The 20,233-nt window shown below is 38.7% G+C and overlaps 2 protein-coding genes across 4 annotated transcripts in view; one reads left to right on the forward strand and one right to left on the reverse strand.

Annotated features, from left to right (window-relative positions):
* waca (WW domain containing adaptor with coiled-coil a) overlaps positions 1–11,062 on the reverse strand; it is a 90,934-nt gene extending 79,872 nt beyond the window's left edge. Inside the window, exons 1-7 of one of the 2 annotated variants that reach the window (XM_052016337.1) lie at positions 10,804–11,062; positions 10,496–10,529; positions 9,575–9,767; positions 6,516–6,622; positions 3,520–3,635; positions 3,317–3,432; positions 1,271–1,579 (exon numbers count right to left, since the gene is read on the reverse strand). In XM_052016337.1, the coding sequence (XP_051872297.1) occupies positions 1,271–1,579; positions 3,317–3,432; positions 3,520–3,635; positions 6,516–6,622; positions 9,575–9,767; positions 10,496–10,529; positions 10,804–10,844 (916 nt within the window). In that variant the 5' untranslated portion in view covers positions 10,845–11,062. The remainder of the gene's footprint in view (positions 1–1,270; positions 1,580–3,316; positions 3,433–3,519; positions 3,636–6,515; positions 6,623–9,574; positions 9,768–10,495; positions 10,530–10,803) is intronic. The other variant, XM_052016338.1, reaches the window with a different exon arrangement.
* A 216-nt stretch (positions 11,063–11,278) lies between these two features.
* Positions 11,279–20,233, forward strand: part of mpp7a (MAGUK p55 scaffold protein 7a) — a 359,286-nt gene continuing 350,331 nt past the window's right edge. For both annotated transcript variants that reach the window (XM_052015631.1, XM_052015634.1), the window contains exon 1: positions 11,279–11,381. The gene's annotated coding sequence lies outside the window, so the exon portion shown is untranslated. The remainder of the gene's footprint in view (positions 11,382–20,233) is intronic.

Raw genomic sequence — 20,233 nt, forward strand, 5'->3', positions numbered from 1 at the left:
TCCTTCCTCAATTAACTAACCTCATCCAGGAAAGCATTACAAAACCCACCTTCCCCAGATTCCAGTTACCTTTTAGGTTGGTTATTAAAGAACAGCTTCATATTGTCAAGCAGGAACAAAAACAATTCTTCAATTGTCTTTGCCACATAGTCAGAATATTTCTGTACAGCAGAAGTGATTGCACACGACTTTGGAATGGCAACCTAAAATGCACCTCGATAATTTTGCTATTTGATAACACAGAAATTAGATTCAAAAGAATACAAAATAAAAAGAGACAACTGAGGCCTACAAATATTTTGTGCTACCTTTTTTTGTTTGCAAGTCAACAATTTACAGAAAAAACTTCTTTTATATTGCCTCAGACATAGTTTTCAGGAGGGATGCAAATTTAAAAGATGAAGCACCAGGACTGATACAAGAATCCATGAATATGGCAGGAATGGACCATTTAGCCTCTCAAACCTGTTATCATTGAATAAATTATTGGCTGATCCTATACCTCAACTCCACATGAAGTTCTCCTATATGGAAGAGGCCGAAGATTGTAATGCACTGTATCTAATTTCTAAATTCCCTCCTGATTAAACTCATTCTAATCCAAATCAAAAAAAGACAAACCATAGCAGCCCAACAATTTCACTTGAAATTATAAACAAAATCACAGCTGCACTAGCAAAATTTCTTCCTAAATCTTCCCAATTCGCTAGCATCCACATTAATGTAGGATAGGATGCAACTGTGAGTATCCCAAATATTAAAACTGCTCATGCACAATACACATTAATTTCCATATATTCCAAAGTTTTAATTGATTTTACTCTATCCAATTGACATCCTTAAAAGGAAACTTAAGCAAGCAACTTGATAAAAAAAAAGATTCTTATGTCAATTGAAAGGAGCACTGCATTATTCAAATATGGACTGAAGTTGTAAATTTTAAAAAAATGAACAATCTCACAATATTTATCCTATTATTTCCGCACAGCATGGCATTTAAAAAAAACATATTATGTTTGTTCATCTATCCTAAAAGTTTTGCAAAACAATTTTGCAAGCAGATGAACAGATATTAAGTTAGTACTTTATATGTAACAATAACCAAAGCCCAGCACTGATATCTATTTCATTAGTCTAGACACTTTAGAAATGAGATTATTTTTAGTACTATATCAATTCTGGTTTATCAGCACTGTTTAATAATGAGCTTTAGTGTCACTAGTGAACTATAAACGTGCATACAAGTCAAAATATACCCCATCATACGTACCTTTCTTTTCCGTCTTCTGATTAGGGATGGAAGGTGTGGGTGTAGGCACTTTCGGTACAGTAGCTGCTCCATTAGCATCAAAGGATTTCTTTGGCTGATGCTCAGGCTGTAGACTAAAAGGACTAGAAGGAACAGTGCTTGGGTTGGTTGTTGGGAGAACCACTGGTTTGACGGGGTGCTGCACTGGGGCAGCTCCACCAGGAGTCTCTGTTCTGGGCAGTCTGTAGTCTCTGTCATTGTGTCTGTTTGTCTGGGACAAAATATTCTGGGAGAGCATACTACCGGCACCGCTGGAATGCTTGTCTTCCACTTTTCATGATTCACAAAGGAAATGTGGCAAAAAAAAATAAAAGGGGGAAATGTTGAAATTAGAATGATTATTAGAGCACTATTGGCTAATTTATTAACAGTCCCCTTAATTGTTCATAATCAATGTTTTAAAATGCAAGAGTTGTTGGAATCAAAACATCTACTCAGGATACATTAGACCTTGGATCTTTTGGTGTCACATCCGCGACATCATCCATTTAGTTCCACTTAAGTATTCTACAGCAGCAAATTTTGCAAACATTTTAACTTCAAAACAATGTCATTTAAATCAGGATGATATAAATAACAATTGTGAATCTCAGCAATTTTCCAAAGCATTTGCACTGGTTAGTGCACGCATCGGAATTAAACCTTAAGTGTTCAGCAAATGTCCTGGGTTGCACAGATGTGAGAGTCGATGCAAGAGAAACCCAATTCTGAACAAAGCTCAATCTACAAATATGAACTGGGCACCAGGAAATCATATCAGTCTGTCCTGCATATTTATTAAAAACCCAAATTATTCATATTGACATTGCAAAAAAATGCAGAATCCTTTTAGTTGTTCAACAGATGAAGATTCAGGGTCATCAGTTCCCGAGGAGCTGCTCTGTGGCAAGTTGGCAACTCTTGCAGGTTACTTTCACCCCCAAACCACAAATGATTTGGTATAGGGAAGAGGTATTTAAAATGAAATCAGTAGCCAGAAGGAAAAAAAACTCACGTAGATTCCTATTTTCCCACAAATCACAAAGTTACGTTTACTTTTCTCAAAGCAACATTTGGAAAATAATTTCATTTCAACCTTTGTATGACCTCAAGCCATTTAGAAAACCATTAAGATCACCGTAAATTAGAAACCCAACATCAATGAGTCAGTTTGTTCACATATGGCTGCATTACTTTGAGGATCAGGGTATTTACCATGTTCCAACATGCAATAAAATCATGACAGAGTTCCTTCCACAATTTCATCTTTTCATACTATCCCAATGCCACTCAATTCCCATTATAAGCAAAAAAACATTTCAGCTCAGAACACTGACTTAAACATACTTGATGACGAAGCAGCAGTCACTTTCTAACAGAAAATACGAAAGAATGAAAACCACTTGGAGTGATTAAATTTCTCCACTCAGTTCTAAAGCATTAAGCCCTTGATGTGAGACTATAACCCCGAGGTCAAGGGACAGCTTCCCAGCATCGGCCCTTCAAGGAGTTGCTCATTTCAATAAGATCACCTCTCATTCTTCTACGTGCTTGGAAAAATAATCCAAGTCCACTTGATCTCACCTCAAAAGACAACCTCCCATCCCAGCAATCAGTCTGGTGAACCTCTGTTGCACCCCCAGCTAAAACAAGCATAACCTTCCTCAAGTAAGCAGACTAAAGCTGTCCCTAATTGTATTAGAATTAATCATTCTCTGAATCCAATCTTTAAAGTCATACAAACAATTTGCTTTCCTAATTGTTTGCTGTAGCTGCATATTAACTTTCTGCAATATTTCCAAGAACCAAAGCCCCCTAGTCTCTCACCATTTAAAAAAAAATCAATTTTTCTATTTTTTCCCTACCAAATCACAACAAATCATCTTCATACACATGATTCGCCAATTCAGTTACAATAAAATGCATGCAAATTCAACAGATTCTGCAAAGTTTGCATGCTAAATGAATCCTGTGAAAAGAAATTTGGCAGCATATTGTTTGTATCTTATTAAATGCCCTATTACTTACTTCCACTTGTAAACCCACTGCCAGTAGTTGCTTGCAAGGTTTCCCTTCTGTAATCTCGATCTCTTGGGAAGCTGTTAACAACCCCAACTTTACTTGCTTCTTTTTGTCGCTGCTCTCTGCACACAAAAAAAACCTGTAAATATTGTAATCCATTAAAGACAATTGCATAGTCTACATAAATTTCTGAAAAACTAAACTTGCACCTTTCAATCCATTCCTTCGGTTTCTCCCACTGAGAAACTTCTGTCCTGCAGTTGTAGTAGTATTTTTTGCCTGAAGAGCTGATGTGCTCTGACCAGTCATCAGCTGGTTCATAAGGCTATATTAAGACAAAAAGAGTTAAATCAAAAGACAAAACACAAAAAAGTAAGGCAAGTGATCTGAATGCATTCACTGCACAGCAAATCAATGCTTATTTCTACCACAATAAGCAATGGTACAATCCCAAAGCAGCTAAAATTATCAGCTTCCCATTTAAAACCACCTGATTTAATAGTAACTTCAGTTTGCATAATATTTGATACAATGACAGAAGAATAAACATAACTATTATCTAATACTGCACATAATCCATTTAATTACACAGATTGTCTTTTCCACAGCCAGTGAGATTTTTGTGCTTCACGAGGAGAGGTTCTGGTCATACCTGGCACTGTCATTCAGAAAGTGAACAGAATAGCTCCAACTGCAAAACAAATGCCATGGACAGCAGCTATGGCAGCTTGGCTCAGTTGGTAGCATACAACTCACAGTTAGAGTTTGAGAGTATGGGACTTGAGCACATAATCCAGGTTGACAGGTTGTGCAATGTTGAGAGAACACTGCATGCTGATTGTGGTTTCAGGTAAATCTGCAAGCTGATGAAAGGCACCAAGGGACAATCTAAAGAACTACATAGCATCCTAATCAAAACTTCTCTCTCAAAACAAATTAACTAATGATTATGTTCTCATTACTGTTTGCGGGTCTTCCACGTGCTTACATTACTACACTATGTCTCTGTCATAGCACTTGATTGCACACAAAGCACTTCTAGCAATTGTTTGAGATGCAAGTTATGAACTACATATTACAATCTGATACAAATATAATGATTATTCCAATTATATTACATTGAACACGATAACACCTTATGAGCTGATATTCATTAAGATCTTGATCAATTTGCAGTAGCCACATCTATAGTCTGGCACAAAAGGATGAACACAGTATAATCAGGAATAGTTTGAAGCTAACAAGAGTGGAAATGTTGGTGGGTACGTGTGGTGGGGGAAAAGAGGGAGAATTTATTCAATTATCAACATTTAAATAATGCCTATTGTCAGCTAGTGTTAACATTTAAAGCAATTTGTTCTCAAAAGTTTAAAAACAAAATAATTTCAATATTCAGTGGATATACAAACCAAATTACAAAATCAAATCTTAAAAATTTATATTTATGAAATATTGTAGCTGTTAAATGTAAATTTTTCACTCTTCAATAAAGGTCCTACCGCACAACTCACTATATTGGAAGAACAACCTACAGCAGAAATAATACTTTGAAACATGATATTCTTCTGTGGGCCTGGATTCAGCCAGTAAACTTGTCCAATCTTTATGTAACAGCCTATCTTCACACAATCATCGAAATGATAGTCCAAATTTGGAAAGTTACATGTTTACAACACAGAAGTATTTTCTACCATCTTTTATTCTGCATGCTCCAAAATATCAAATTCCCATGGTTTACATCAGGCAGTAAAGAGATTCTGCAATCAGTGTTGTGCATCGAAATATGTGAAAGCCATATATTGAGCGTTCAAATTCTACCACATCTCCCCACATTGTCATTTGTACGTTTCTAAAATGAGCATGAACTCTTCAGAATACTACCTTCAACATTTTTGATAATTTGTAATTTAAAATATATAGTTTTCATTAATATTTCTCTCAGTGCAATTTATCATTTAATAGCATAAACATCTAAGTTTAGAATTACACTCATTTTCACTAGTCTTGTGAATACCACGCTTCAAATGACCTGATCCACACTATTCATGACATTACACAGAATTATGCACTGACTATACACGGGAAAGAAAAAGACAACTTTCAGTAAGATTATAGTATAGTATATGAAAGCTTGAAATAAAAGTGTTTAAGATTCCCTCAACTCACACTTTAGGCCACATTAATGAAGGAAGTGATTTAATTTTGAAATAGTGCATGTACAAAAAATAAACATTTAACACTTTACATAATGATTATCCTTCCCTTAGCCCAAAAAAGATTAATTTGCTATATTACTCCTGTAAAAATGTCATTAATTTCAAGAGTATTTCATAAATGTCCAACAGCAGAAACATGTATCACTGTACTGATTCCTGGAACATCAAGACAACAGCAGAAACATGTCCAACAGCAGAAACATGTATCACTGTACTGATTCCTGGAACATCAAGACAACAATGATATAATTTTAGGTAGGAATGAAAGGTGATTGCCATTTCTGCATCTGCTAAAATGGCCATACCTGGTGAACAGTGTTCCCACAGAAAATGAGCCAAAAAATAAGAATTGAATATATAAAAATAGCATTAATTTTGTAGAAATCCAGAAATATCTATTGCTTTTGTTCTTTCAGAAACCAAGAAAGTGGCTTCTTGATTATTAATTGATTGTTTGGACTGAAGACTCCACAAGTATCCAATTCAAAAATTCCAATGCTAAATGTCTACCTTGGGCAAGATACAATTTCATACCTACAGACAATTTCACGGAAATGATTCTAAATGTTGAAAGATTGGCAGTTGGATCTTACAATATACTGATGGTCATGTCAAAAACAAGTTTCTCGCATTGCATATTTAAAACCATTTCAATACATGCAAGAGAAAATATGTTTATTGGTCACGTTATCCTGCAAAAGCTCAATTATTTTCCAAAGCTTTCACTGTGCAAATATGGTTTAGTGTATGACAGAAACTACAGATGTTGTGGTAACCTTCAATTCTTATCAGAATATTAAAACATTCAAAATTAATTTTACAAGATTTCTGCTGGATCATTCTGCAGAGAAGAAATCAAAAAAGGCAAATTTCAAGCTTTTGGACTCTCGTCCTGCTGTCATATTGTTTAATTTTCTAAGACTGAAGTGTAAAACTCCTAATATGTTAGTGAAATATCTTGAATAAGGAATTGCAAAAGAAATACTTACTGCATCTGAAGTTTTACTTGGATTGTTACTAGGATTAGAAGAATGTGAATTTGAGCTATGATGGGTACTGTTATTATGTGAATTCTCCTGTGGAGAATAGCTGGTCCCTGAAACAAATACAGTATATTTATTACATATATATATTATATATACGCACACAAAGCAAATTAACCTGAGGAAGGTAATTTACATTATATATGCAATATATAATGTAATTTATTGCATCCGGTGCTCCCTCCTGTACATGAGTGAGATCTGACATAGATTAGGTGACTGCTTCGTCAAGCACCTTTGCTCCATCCACAATAGCCAGGACCTCCTGGTGGCCACCCACTTCAATTCCACATCCCAGTCCCATACTGACTTCCTCTACTGCCACGTTGAGGCCAGATGTAGGTTGGAGGAACAACACCTCATATTCCACCTAGGGAGTCTCCAACCTGAGGGCCTCAACATCAATATCTCTAACTTCCAGTAACTCCACCCCTTCCCCCCCCCCACCCCTTTGTCTTCCCTTATTCCTATGGCTCCCTTCCCCCACCTTGATAACCTGCCCATCTCCTCTCCTCCCCCCATCCTTTATTCCATGGTCCACTGCCCTCTCCTACTGGATTCCTTCTTCTTCAGCCCATTGCCTCTTCTACCTATCACTTCTCAGCTTATAAATATCTTCTCCCCCCTCCCCCACCCACTACCTTCTCCCTCTCACCTGGACTTGCCTGTCACCTGAACTCACCTATGTCTGCATGTATTCTTCCCCCACCTTCTTATTCTGGCTTCTGCCCTCTTCCTTTCCAGTCCTGATGAAGGGTCCCAGCCCGAAACGTCAACTGTTTATTTCCCTCCATAGATGCTGCCTGACCTGTTGAGTTCCTCCAGCACTTTTTGTGTATTGCTCCAGATTCCAGCATCCACAGAAATTTTTCGTCTCTCTAATTTACAATATATTTGTTTGAACAGAAAGGTCCTGTTTCAGCAAACATTAGGTGATTCTTTTTTATTGCTAATTTTCTGCCCTCCCAGCAGCCCCACCACCACTCCATCCAAAAACAGTAACAATAATCAGTCAGCACCCTCCAGAAAATTGTCTGAATGGCAACCTAATACTGGCTGGCTAATCAAGATGCGTATTTCTAACTGGATTTATTTGACAGCAATCAGAAGCACGAACCTTGCTTAATCTTTCGCCTCCCAAACCACAGTTCTGTGGCCAGCTGAAGTTCCATACTTTGTTCATTTGTTATTAGCTAAGAAGAACTAATCTAGTACAAATCATGGTTTAACGTTCCTTGCCTTGGTTTCGTATTCATTGCATAAGGGTATTGGCACAACCAAAACAGAATAAAAGGATAAAAAAAAAATATGCTTATGAAATTATATACTACAGAATAAGAATTCAGAGCACAAGATCTAATTGACAATTTTCCAAAAAACATCCAATGCAAAGAAAGTGTTTTAAGAGCCAAAGTTTTGCCAACAAAAGCACGAGTGGTCATGAAAACCGCAGGGAAGAAATTTTTGGTCCTTTTAGGTAATCTTGGAATAATGATGAAAAAAAACAATAATTGCAAAGTTCAGTGCAATTTCAACTCAGGCACAAGACCAGACCAGCTGCATCAACCTCTGGTTAGAAATGCCAGGCTAATATACATCTTAAAATGTTTTGAAATTCCTGCCCTGCTCTTCTAGTAAAAGTTTTGCTTTCAACTAGTGCAGCCAAAAACTACTTAGCCACTAATTCATTTTATTGTCTATTGGATTTGCAGAATGATTGAGATGTTAACTAACAGTTCAAGATCATGAACCACAGTTTAACTAATTTGAACCATGTCAACTTAAATACTGCATAATCCAACAAATATTGTGCTAAAAGTGTCAACAGATTTAAATAAAATATCATATTCAGGGAATGGACTGCATTTACAACCAAGATCAGTCATTAAACTTGTTAGTTAAGAGGGCAACAGTTTCTTTCTGATACATAGAATGGATTATTGCTGCCAACCAAAAGTACTGACTGTTTATAGGTCCAATTAATTCACTGGTTGTCAGTGCAAAAATACTATTAATTTCACTCTTGTTCAAAAAATAATGTTTAAAAGCCATGATATTTTTTGTCCAATTAGGGCAGTATTTCTGCAGGAATGAAAATAACAGCAAGTTACTTTCTTCAGATAATTTTATGAAGTGAAGGCAGCCACAAAGGTATGCTGCACAGAAGTGTTACCCTTCTAAATTTTAATCTTGGGAATTTTGCAATATTTATACTTTATAACCCACGCTAAACGGAGAGAGAAATGGGACATATCTTCCAAAATCTCCCATCTTGTCTTCTATCTGCAGAAAATCCCAAATGTATTTCAGTAATGCCTTAATTCAAGAAAAATGCTGCCAATAAATTTAGTTGTGTAATGTAAACATAATGACTAGAAATATGCCTCATCAATTAAATGTATAATGCTTACTGAAGTAAAAGAAAAGCCAAACCAATGTAACCCACTCAGTTTCAGTCAATAGACGTGAAAGTTGAGAAGTATCAAAATATGATTTTTCACTGTTCTAGAAAACCCTACATCTTAGCTATTTAGAACAGTTGTTGCGTTAATGATGCTCATGTGCTTAGAAAATAATGCATGACCAAGATCTTTAATGCAATTGTTCCTGAAGTTCCATGACCATGCTCTGCAGAGTCCATATTGTTGGTGGAATTTATCTCAATAGGAAGTTCCCCAATTACATTTTCAGTACAATCAAAAATAAAATAGAGCTTTATTGCTGAATTTATCAAATACAAACTTACAACAACTACTAATTTGGGTGCTTCCAGACTTCAGTTAAAACTTTGAGGTGGCAAGTTTAGTAGCTGATCCAAACACATTACTTGCAACTGTTGTTGGGAATATTGGATCAATGCTTCAGGAAGTCATATCCAAATACTTCCTACAAGCAAAGCTTTACAAATATAACAAGGCCATGTTTCCACACAACAGAGCAAGCAAAATGTAATATAGTATACAGAAATATTTGAATTTCTGCATGCTGATTGCATGATAACTTACCTCCATCTCGCTCTCTGGCTCGATGTGAGTGCACAGTTTTACTCTTGTGCCCTGTACCATCACTATGTTTATTTTCAGGGCTGTTAGAACGGCGCAGCATTTTGCAGGGTGGTGATGGATCCCCTGATTCTCTAGCTTTGTCATGGCGATGATCACTGCTGCTTGCATGACTCTTTGATGGGTATTTAAGAGTCTGAAATAGAAATATAATAAGATAAAATTAATTGGGGCAAATATGAACAAGTAAACCACATGATATTCAAGGTCTGCCTCTTATAAACAGAAGTTCCATGAATTTCCTAATTTGTCTTGGCAATGGGAAAAATAACAAGTAAACATAACCCACTCTTGGTATCAACTAGATAGCTTTACGTTTTTACACAAGACTGACAGCTTAACATTACCGTGCTACCTTTACATTTTCCCATGTTTTCTTTGAAACAATTGATACTTGCCTTCAAAATTACACTAACTTTAACATTTAAAAACTGTAAAAAAAATAGAAAGAGGGGCATACGGACCCAATCTACCAATTTTAATAAATTCGTTGTGGAATCATAAGTATCTTAGGAAATGACAAATACTTAAATTTGTATTTACGGCGATGGAAACAATTTGTTTCATCTTTTAAAACCTTACGAGGAAAAGAAAATTTGCAGATAGAAACCTGCAGACTGGGCCTAGCGATAGTTCAGAATCTATTTACATGTCCGACGAACTCAAAACTAAACTGAAGCCACAAAAGTCAACGGAATCAAAAACTGAGAAATGGAAACATAATTTCTGGGTGAAAGTTTAAAACGATATTTTGTTTTATTTTCCCTCTTCTTACGATCTTGTTGTGAAGTGTTGAGGCCTGCTTCAGACGCACAAGCCTTCGTTAAAGTAAATGCCATTCGTTTCACTCTATGCGAAATATACCTGATAGGGCTGGGATTCCCTCCTGTCGTGACACCTGCAGAAATAAAATCACAAAATAAACAGATCAGGAGTAGTGCAGAACATTTCTTTTAAACTTTTAAATAGAAATACGGCAAATACACAGATATATTTTTGAAAACCTTCCACAGAGTAAAATGGTCACCAGAAGGGGAGGAAATTCATTTCCTCAAGTTTTTACTTATTTTGGTTTACAACAAAAATGGCGGATTGTCAAAAGAGAAGGGAAATTCGGAAGAGGGAAAAAAGAGATTTGAAGAATAACAAGAAAAAAAACCTAAATATTTTACCCATCATTGAGTCTCGGTTGTTTCCTTGCATACATTACCATCAATGCTGTTGTATGTGGAGTGGATCAAAACGTAAATTATATTTTTCTAAAGGGAACAAAAATATACAGAAAAACGAACCCTTCTTTTTTTTAAACCAGTAAAGATACTACCAACTCTCGGGATCCATCTCACACACACAAACCAACACTGAGGAGGACGAGGCCCATACTACATACGGGTAACGCGTCAGCGATCGGTAACAGCCGACCCTCCCGCCGACGATCGGATCTTTCCGGAAACCTTTCGTGACTTTCCGGTCAATAGACGCTCAGCTGCCAACACAAAGTAAACCATCGCGGACCGCGAGAGAAAAAGAGGAAAAAAAGAATTAATTCATGTCGTTATTTCCTTTTCTAATTTTATGAGCTTTTTAATTTTTTAAAAATTGTACGCTGGGTGGGCGGTCACGTGACAGGGCTGCGCTGTGAAGACTTGTTTTCAACAGAAAAAAATCGGGTCGCTGGAGAAGAAGCTGCGGCTTTGTAAGCCGTTGTCAAATTAGTGGTTGGAAACAAAGAGACAAAAAATAATGAAGGGTAAATACAGATACTGAGTGGCAATAGAGCAGTGAAATTATGTGCATGGTGGATGTACTGTCGTATAGGGTGCGCCAGAAAGGATAATGGCTGGTTAGGCCTGCAGGGTGTCCATGGTATAAGATGTGCGTCACCTTGAAAATAAACAGCCGGGTTAAGTGTGTGCAAGGGGTTTCTGATCCGTTTCGTACAGTTTTGGCGTTGCCTTTCTCGCTGGTTAAAAGTCTATATAATTGCATGCGTACGGTGGATGATGCGAATTATTTTTTAAAAATAAATAAAACTGGGATTCGACGTTGGTTCACAATGTTGTACAGAAGAAAAGATTCGCCAAGGCATTTTCAGCAATTCAGTAAAAGATGTTGTCAGAGAAAATGTTTCTTAGGTATCCAGTGCTCCATATGAGTAGAATATTTTCAGTGTCAAAATTAATCTTTGCATAGTGCAAAATTTTGTTATAAATTTCCTGTGCCATGTTGGTGTACACAATTTTATCTCTGAAGTTAAACAATAGAAATTTAAAATTCTCTGTGCAAATTTTTGCTATAGTGAAGTATTAAGAAAAATAAAAGTTACAAATCTTGGAAGCCACACTTTTTTTTGTCTTCTGCCTCTTGCTAAACGTTGTTAATTTAAAATCTGCAATTAGCAATGTTATGTATAAGAAGGAAATGTAATGCTTGTAGCTCCAAAAACATAATTTCTGAAATAATAATTATAGGAATACATGCAGACAAAATTCAGGATAGTAAGTGAGAGGATATTTTAATGTAAGATTTAGTCCAAGAAATTAATAAATTATTCATGGTTATATCTTGGATTAGATCAGAATGACATCTCTAGCCTTTGCTTTTTCTGTAATAGGGTGCGAAAGCTGCTTGCAGGAAGCTGGTAGCCCAGTTGTTTGTACAAATTTATCGATGCTTTACTTCAGTATTCATACAATTCTATTTTCTAAAATGCTTCTAACCAACTTTAAAGGCTTTATTTACCTGCATGTTGCATCTACAGCTGAACACACATTTGAACCCCTGAGGTATTTTCCATTCCCTTCAGTTTCTTAAATTTTTATGACTATTCCTTGTTTATACTGCCAAAGTGTATTAACTCTGCCTGTTCATACCAGCCTGCCACTTAAAGAATAAAATAATTCATAGTTAACATAATTCAAGCTCCTTGCATGTGATTAAAAGGCACAGGTATGAGGGTGGAGATAAATTAAGGGAACTGAGTGAAGATTGATATGTCCAGTTTGTTTGTTTTTGGGATATGGTTGTTTCTGTCAGGGTGATCTTTAATTTTCATCCTGTACTTAACCTAGGGAGCTGTTTGATAAAATTGGATGCCTAGCTGGATCACAGAGGGCATGCTAAGAGTTTGTGTTGGTCTCAAGTTAGCCATAACCAAACAAGGAAAAGATAGTAAGTTCTTTTCTCAAAGGACATTAGCTGTAAATTGGTTTATTATTGTCACATGTACTGAGATACAGTGGAAAAACTTGTCGTGCCTACTGTTCATACAGATCAATTCATTACAACAGTTCACTGAGGTAGTACAAGGTAAAATGGTAACAATGCAGAATAAAGTGTTTGTTACAGAGAAAGTGCGGTGCAGGCAGACAAGGTGCAAGGTCATAACAAGGGAGATTGAGAGGTCAAGAGTCCATTTTATCAGACTAGAGAACTGTTCAATAGTCTAATAAAAGTTGGCTAGAAGCTGTCCTTAAGCCTGATGGTATGTGCTTTCAGGCTTTTGTATCTTCTGCCCGATGAGGGGGGGAGAAGAGAGAATGTCTGGAATGGGTGGGGTCTTCGATTATGTTGGCCGCTTTACCAAGGCAGCGAGAAGTGTAGACAGAGTCCATGGAGGGGAGGCTGGTTTCCATGATGTGGTGAACTGTGTCCACAACTCTCTACAATTTCTTGCAGTCACAGGCAGAGCATTTGCTATATCAAGCTGTGATGCATCCAGATAGGATGTTTTCTATGATGCATTGATTAAAATTGGTGGGGGTGAAAGGGGACATGCCACATTTCTTAAGCCTTGGAAGCAGAGGCACTGGTGAGCTTTCTTGGCCATAGCATCTATGTGGTTGGACCAGGACAGGGTATTGATGATGTTCACTCCTGGAGCCATCTTGACTTCAGCACTGTTGATGTAAACAAGAGCATGTGCACCACTCCCCTTCCTGAAGTCGACCAGCTCTTTTGTTTGCTGACATTGATGGAAAGATTGTTATCATGAGACCATGTCACTGGGCTCTCTATCTCCTTCCTGTACTCCGAATCATCGTTATTTGAGAGATGGCCCACTACAATGGTGTCATCTGCAAACTTGTAGATGGAGTTAGAGCAGAATCTGGCCACGCAGTCATGTGCGTAGGGAGTAGAGTAAGGGGCCAAGGACGCAGCCTTGTGGGGCACCAATCTTGAGATTAATCGTGTTGGTGGTGTTGCTGTCTATTCTTACTGATTGAGATATGTTGGTCTAGAAGCTAAGGATCCAGTTGCAAAGGGAGGTGTTGTGTCCCAGGTCTAGGAGTTTGGAGATGAGTTTGCTTGGAATTATAGTATTGATGGCGGAGCTGCTGTCAATAAACAATCATGTAACGTAGGTGTCTTTACTGTCCAGATGCTCAGATGAGTGTAGGGCTCGGGATATGGTATCTACTGTAGACCTGTTTTGGCTGGAGGCAAATTGCAGTGGGTTGACGTTGGAGTTACTGCGTGCCATGACCAGCACCTCTAAGCACTTCATGATGATGGATGTCAGAGCCACTGGGCAGTAGTCATTGAGGCATGTTACCTTGTTTTTCTTGGGTACTGGGATGATAGTGGTCGTCTTAAAGCAGGTGGGAACCTCCTTGTCACAGGGAGAGGTTAAAAATGTCTGCAAATACCCCCACCAGCTGATCTGCACAGGATCTAAGGACTCGTTCAGGGACACCATCCAGGCCAGATGCTTTCCGTAGGTTCACTCTTTGGAAGACTGATCTTGCGTCAGCAGTGGTGACTGGATAGAGGTGCATTGGAAGCTATCAGGGTGGGCGGTGACATTCCAATTCCCTTCTGTTCAAAACGTGCATAGAATGCGTTGAGCTCACCAGGAAGGGATGCACTGTTGTCGACAATGGGGCCCGACTTTGTTTTGTAGCCTGTTATAGCAATGTAAGCCCTGCCACAACTGACAGCTGGTCCGGACTCTATTTTGGACTGGTACTGTCTCTTGGCATCCCTGATAGTGTTATGGAGGTCATATCTCAATTTCTTGTGTAGGTCAGGGTCACCTGATCTGATTGCCGCAGTTCTTGACTTCAGTAGGGAGTGGATCTCCTGGTTCATCTGTGGTTTTTGATGGGAATACCTGGGTTGTCCTCTTCGGTACACAGTCCTCAATGCACTTGCTGATAAAGTGATAAGTCTGTGACGGTGGTGACATACTTATTTAGGCTGGCTGCTGAGTCTTTGAACATGCACAAGTCTACTGGCTCAAAGCATTTATGTAGAAGCTCATCTGTTTCCTCAGACCAGCACTGTATGACTTTCTCCCTTTTCAGCTTCTATCTGAATGAAGGGAGAAGGAACACAGCCTGGTGGTCTGATTTACCAAAATGTTGGGGGGGGGGGGGGCACGGTGGGTGTGGGTGGTGGCTTGGTAGGCGTCTTTGGTTGTGTAGCAATGGTCAAGGGTGTTTGGGGCCCCTGGTGGGACAGGAGAAGTACTGGTCGTATTTTGGTAACATACCCGAAGTTGGCCTGGTTGAAGTCATTGGCAATGGTGAAGAGGGCCTCGGTATTCCGTCTTGAGGTTGTTGACCACAGAGTATGGTTCATTGAGTGCAGGCTTCACGTCCGCCTGGGTGGGGTGTAGACTGCCGTCAGGATAGCTGAAGGAATTCCCGTGGTAGGTAGTATGGGCGACACTTCACCGTTACATATTCCAAGCTGGGTGAGCAGGAACTCATCAGGACCGTCATGTCTGAGCACCACGAGGTGTTGATTAGGACGCAGACTCAATGAGCAGCTTTAATAATCGAACAGCTTCATGGTCACTCTTACTGATCCAGTGTCTTCAAAAAAAAATATAAGTCTTGTTCTTTTTCTCACACTGCTGGGTTGTATTTGTACATGTGTTCCCTGGGCTGCTCCTCCAAAATTATAATAGTATTCATTATTGAGGAGGCTTTTAAAGATTAGAGTGCAGAATTAGCAGGCTTGCAAAGTAGATGGGTAGCGTTCTGTCATTGAGTGCAGGCAGACTTGTTTTTTCAGCACATAAATGTACCTGCGCATACATGTATGTATGCAATGAAAAAATGCCTGTGATGCTGCTGCAAATAAGATCATGAGACATAGGAGCAGAATTAGGCCATTTGGCCCATCGAGTATGCGCTACCATTGAATCATGGCTGATTTATTTTTCCTTCTCAACCCTATTCTCCTGCCTTCTCCCCGTAACCTTTGACACCCTTACTAACCTATCAACCTCTGTTAAATATACCCAATGACTTGGCCTCCACAGCTGTATGTGGCAATGAATTCCACAGATTCACCATTATCCAGCTAAAGAAATTCCTCCTCATCTTAGTTCTAAAGGGACGTCCTTTTATTCTGAGGCTGTACCCTCTGGTCCTCGATTCTCTGACTACTGGAAACATCCTCTCCACGTCCACTCCATCCAGGCTTTTCAATATTGGGTAGGTTTCAATGAGATACCCCCTCATCCTTCTGAACTCCAGCAAGTACAGGGCCAGAGCCATCAAATGCTCCTCGTATGTTAACCTTCTCATCCCCAAGGTCATTCTCATAAACTTCCTCTGGACCCTCTCCAACACTAGCACATCCTTCCTTAGATATGGGCTCAAAACTGCTCACAATACTCTAATGTAGTCTCAGCAATGCCTTTATAAAGCCTCAACATTACATCCTTGCTGCCTTTATATTCTAGTTCTCTCAAAATGAATGCTAACGTGCCATTTGCCTTCCTTACTACTGACTCGATCTGCAAGTTAACCTTTAGGGAATCCTGCACTAGGACTCCAAAGTCCCTTTGCACCTCCGATTTCTGAATTTGCTCCCCGTTTAGAATATAGTCTGTGCCTTTATTCTTTCTATTAAAGTGCATGACCGTATAATTCCCTGCACTGTATTCCATCTGCGATTTCTTTGCCCATTCTCCTAACCTGTCCAAGTCCTCCTGCAGACTCCCTGCTTCCTCAACAGTACCTGCTCCCTCAACAGTACCTGCTCCTCCTCCTATCTTTGTAACATCTGCAAACATGGCCACAAAGCCATCAATTCCATCACCCAGATCATTGACGTATAACGTGAAAAGTAGCAGACCCAATACTGACCTCTGGAACATCACTAGTCACCATCAGTCAACCACAAAAGGCCCCCTTCCCACACTTTTCCTTCTACCAGTCAGCCAATCTTCTATCTATGCTGGTACCTTTCCTGTAATACCATGGGCTTCTATCTTGTTTAGCAACCTTATGTGCAGCACTTTATCAAAGGCCTTCTGAAAATCCAAGTAAACACCATTCACTGACTCTTTTGTTTATCCTGCCTGTTAGTTCGTCAAAGAATTCCAACAGATTTGCAAGCTCATTTTGGGAACAGTTCTTTATCAAAGTTCCTCAATAAGACTAAATAGTTTGTGATCCATGAGCAAAAATATAGGGAGGTATATTTTATTAAGTCTTTCATACAAGTCCAATCATGCTGTAGGCAAATGGCCATGATAGTGACTGGTGATAAAACCAATGTGTATTGGTGTTTACCTTCCATGAGCACTAGTCCTCAGCGGATGCCAGCTCTTCCAATATCCATTGATATTTCCCCTTCTTCAACCTTTTGTTTATCTTGTTCCAACTGTAACCCTTGTCCAAATGTCTGTAAATTTGAAGTAACCAAAAATTCTGCAATTCCTGTCCTAACTTGCATACAAAATAGGAGCAGGACCTCCTCTGCCATTTGGTTAAATCATGGTCAATCGTCCATCTTGGTAACACATTTTGCTCACTTCTCATTTTTATGCCTTTTGTATCGGGGAAATTTATCCTTTTTAAATACAGGCAAGCCCACCCCTTTCCATGTTATTGGGGAGGGGGTGGGTGGGATTGCTTTCCCAGAAAACAGCTTGTATCATGATTTTGTGTAACTTGAAGCCACATTATCTACATTTGTATCAAGAAATGTGAACTAAAATTGGCACAAATTCCGTGAGAGCAAATTTTTATTCTGTATCTCAGATTATTTGGTCATGATTTGTGAATTCCATAAGGGTGCATTTCTGTTACTCAATTTGCTGTAACACAGGGGTCACCTGAATGTCCAACAACTTGGCCTGTGCAGCCCTCTGAGAGCAAATTCCGCATGTTCACTACTCTCTGTGAAGAAATATTTCCTCATCCCTGTACAAAATCTCTTGCCTGACAAACTACAGCTGAGACCCTTAGTTCTGGATGCCCCAGATTAAGGAAAGAACCTCCATCCATTCTGTGAGTCCCTGAGAGAATTTTGTAAGTTTCAATCATATCTCTTCTCATTTTTCTAAACTCTAATAATGCAAACCTAATTGACTTAATCTCTCCTCATGAAGCAGTCCCATCATATTGTTTTATTATAACAAAGAAAGCCATTCAGCCTATTGTCTATGGTGGCTCTGAACAATCCCATTTTCCTGTCTAGTTCCTATTCTTCATGTGCCTCTCAATTCTCCTATCACCCAAATATGCCAGCTAATTAACCTTCCAACCAGCTCATCTATAGGATGTTGGGAGGAAACTGGAGCACCCAGGGGAAATACATGCAGTCATTCAAATTCCACACAAATGGCACCAGAAGTTGGGATTGAACTGCTTTTTGGAGCTGAGGTACTACAACGGCAGTGCCATTGTGCTACCCTAAGAGAGGAATCAATCTCTTCACTCCCTATATGGCATCAGTTGCCAACTCTTCTAATACCCATTGATTTCCACCTCTTCGACCATTTATCTATCTTGATCCAACTGTAACCCTTGTCCAAATATCTATAAATTTGAAGTAACCAAAAATTCTGCAATTCTGTCCTAACTTGCATAGAAGATAAGAGCAGGACCTCCTCTGCCATTCAGTACAGTTCTTAGCTAAGGAGAGTGAAAATGCAAACAATTGTCCAGCTGAAGTCTTGGTGTGCTCTGCATAATTGCAGCAAGATATCCTTGCTCCTGTACTCAAATCCTCTAACTCTAGCCATCCCTTAATTCATCTGCTGCTGAGATCCTTAACTATTCCTTTGTTTCTAAGAGACTTGGCTATTTCTGTGAACTCCTTGCTGTCCCACTTGTCCAAATCTAACATAGCAATTGCTTTTTTAACTGCTTGCTGCATTTACTTGTTTGCTTTCAATGACTGGTGTACAAGAGTACCCAGGTTTCTTTGTGCAACATTTACCAATCTAACACTGTTTAAATAATATGCAGCCTTCCTGTTGTTCCTAGCAAAGTGGATAACCTCACATTTATCCATGATATACTACATCTGCCATAATCTAAGTCACCTTAATAATTCTTCAATCCCTGTCCTAACTTGTGTAGAAAGTAGGTCCATAGACTTGTTTGTCTTATTGTCCGAATTCTATTTGTTAATGTATTCTTGCATTTTGTATGTGTTTCCTGATACAATCTGATTATCTTTACCCGAATCATTTTCCTGCTCTGCTTGTTGCTCCTCTCTAGAATTTTAGATTTCCTTCCACTGGGACACTCCACTCCACTTCCTTTTATTTAGCGTAAAGCCCTGTTCTCCCTACCCCCTGCCATTTATTCAGTTTGATAGAAGTATAGTCCTAGCATGGTTCAGGTACAGTCCGTTCTCCTTCCCCAGCACAAATAACAGTATTCCATAAATTGAAACCCACTTCTCTATACCAATCTTTGAGCCTCACATTCATCCCCCTGATCCTGTAAACCTTATGCCTATTTGCTCACACCAAGCACTGTCAACCTACCAATCCCATTGGCTCACATTAAGCAATACCTCACTTTTAAGATCTCACGCAGTTTCAGATCTCTCCATGGCCTTGTGTTCCTACAGTCTCCTCCAAATTTGTAACTCATCAAGATATCAATGCTTCTTTAATTATACTTTCTTGATCATCTCCAAATTTATTGATTTACCATTTGCAGTCATGACCTCAGTTGCCAAGGCCTTAAGCTCTGGAATTCTCATTCTAAAACCTCTTTCTTCCTTGAAGACATTCCTTAAGGTCTACATCTCTGGCCATTTCTTCTCATCATTAGCCCAATATCTCCATCTAGTGGGGTATCAAATTTTGTTTCATAATACTGAAATGCCTTTGTTCATCTTGCCATTTGGAGGTGCTATATAAATACAAATTATTGTTTCTCTATTGTTCCTGTTGAATATCAGTTTTATAGATTGATAAAACGGAGGAGATGGCTCATTGTGTCTGTTTCAGCATTGCAGAGACTTCAAACAAATGTTTTATATCTGTTTTTAAAACGAATGGCACTAAAATCTTCCCAATAATAGAAGAAAATCCAAAACACGAGGGAGAGAGAAACTAAACCCAATCATAATTAACAGAAGAAAAAATATTAACTAATAGCACAAAAAGCTGGCAAGTCCTCTGAAGCAAATGACCTGCATCCTCGGATCTTAAGTGATTTGCAGAGAGAGTGTTGGTTGTGGTTGCCTCAAAATGGCCTTGATTCAGGGATGCTTAAAATAGATTAGAAAACCACATATCTAATAATCCTATTCAAGCAGGGAGAGAGACAAAACAGGAAACTGGAATAGATCTGGTGCGGTTTTCTGGAAGGGAATTCTTCTTGAACAAATTCATTA

Source organism: Pristis pectinata, chromosome 5 (assembly GCF_009764475.1).
Source record: "Pristis pectinata isolate sPriPec2 chromosome 5, sPriPec2.1.pri, whole genome shotgun sequence".
Lineage (NCBI taxonomy): Eukaryota > Metazoa > Chordata > Chondrichthyes > Rhinopristiformes > Pristidae > Pristis > Pristis pectinata.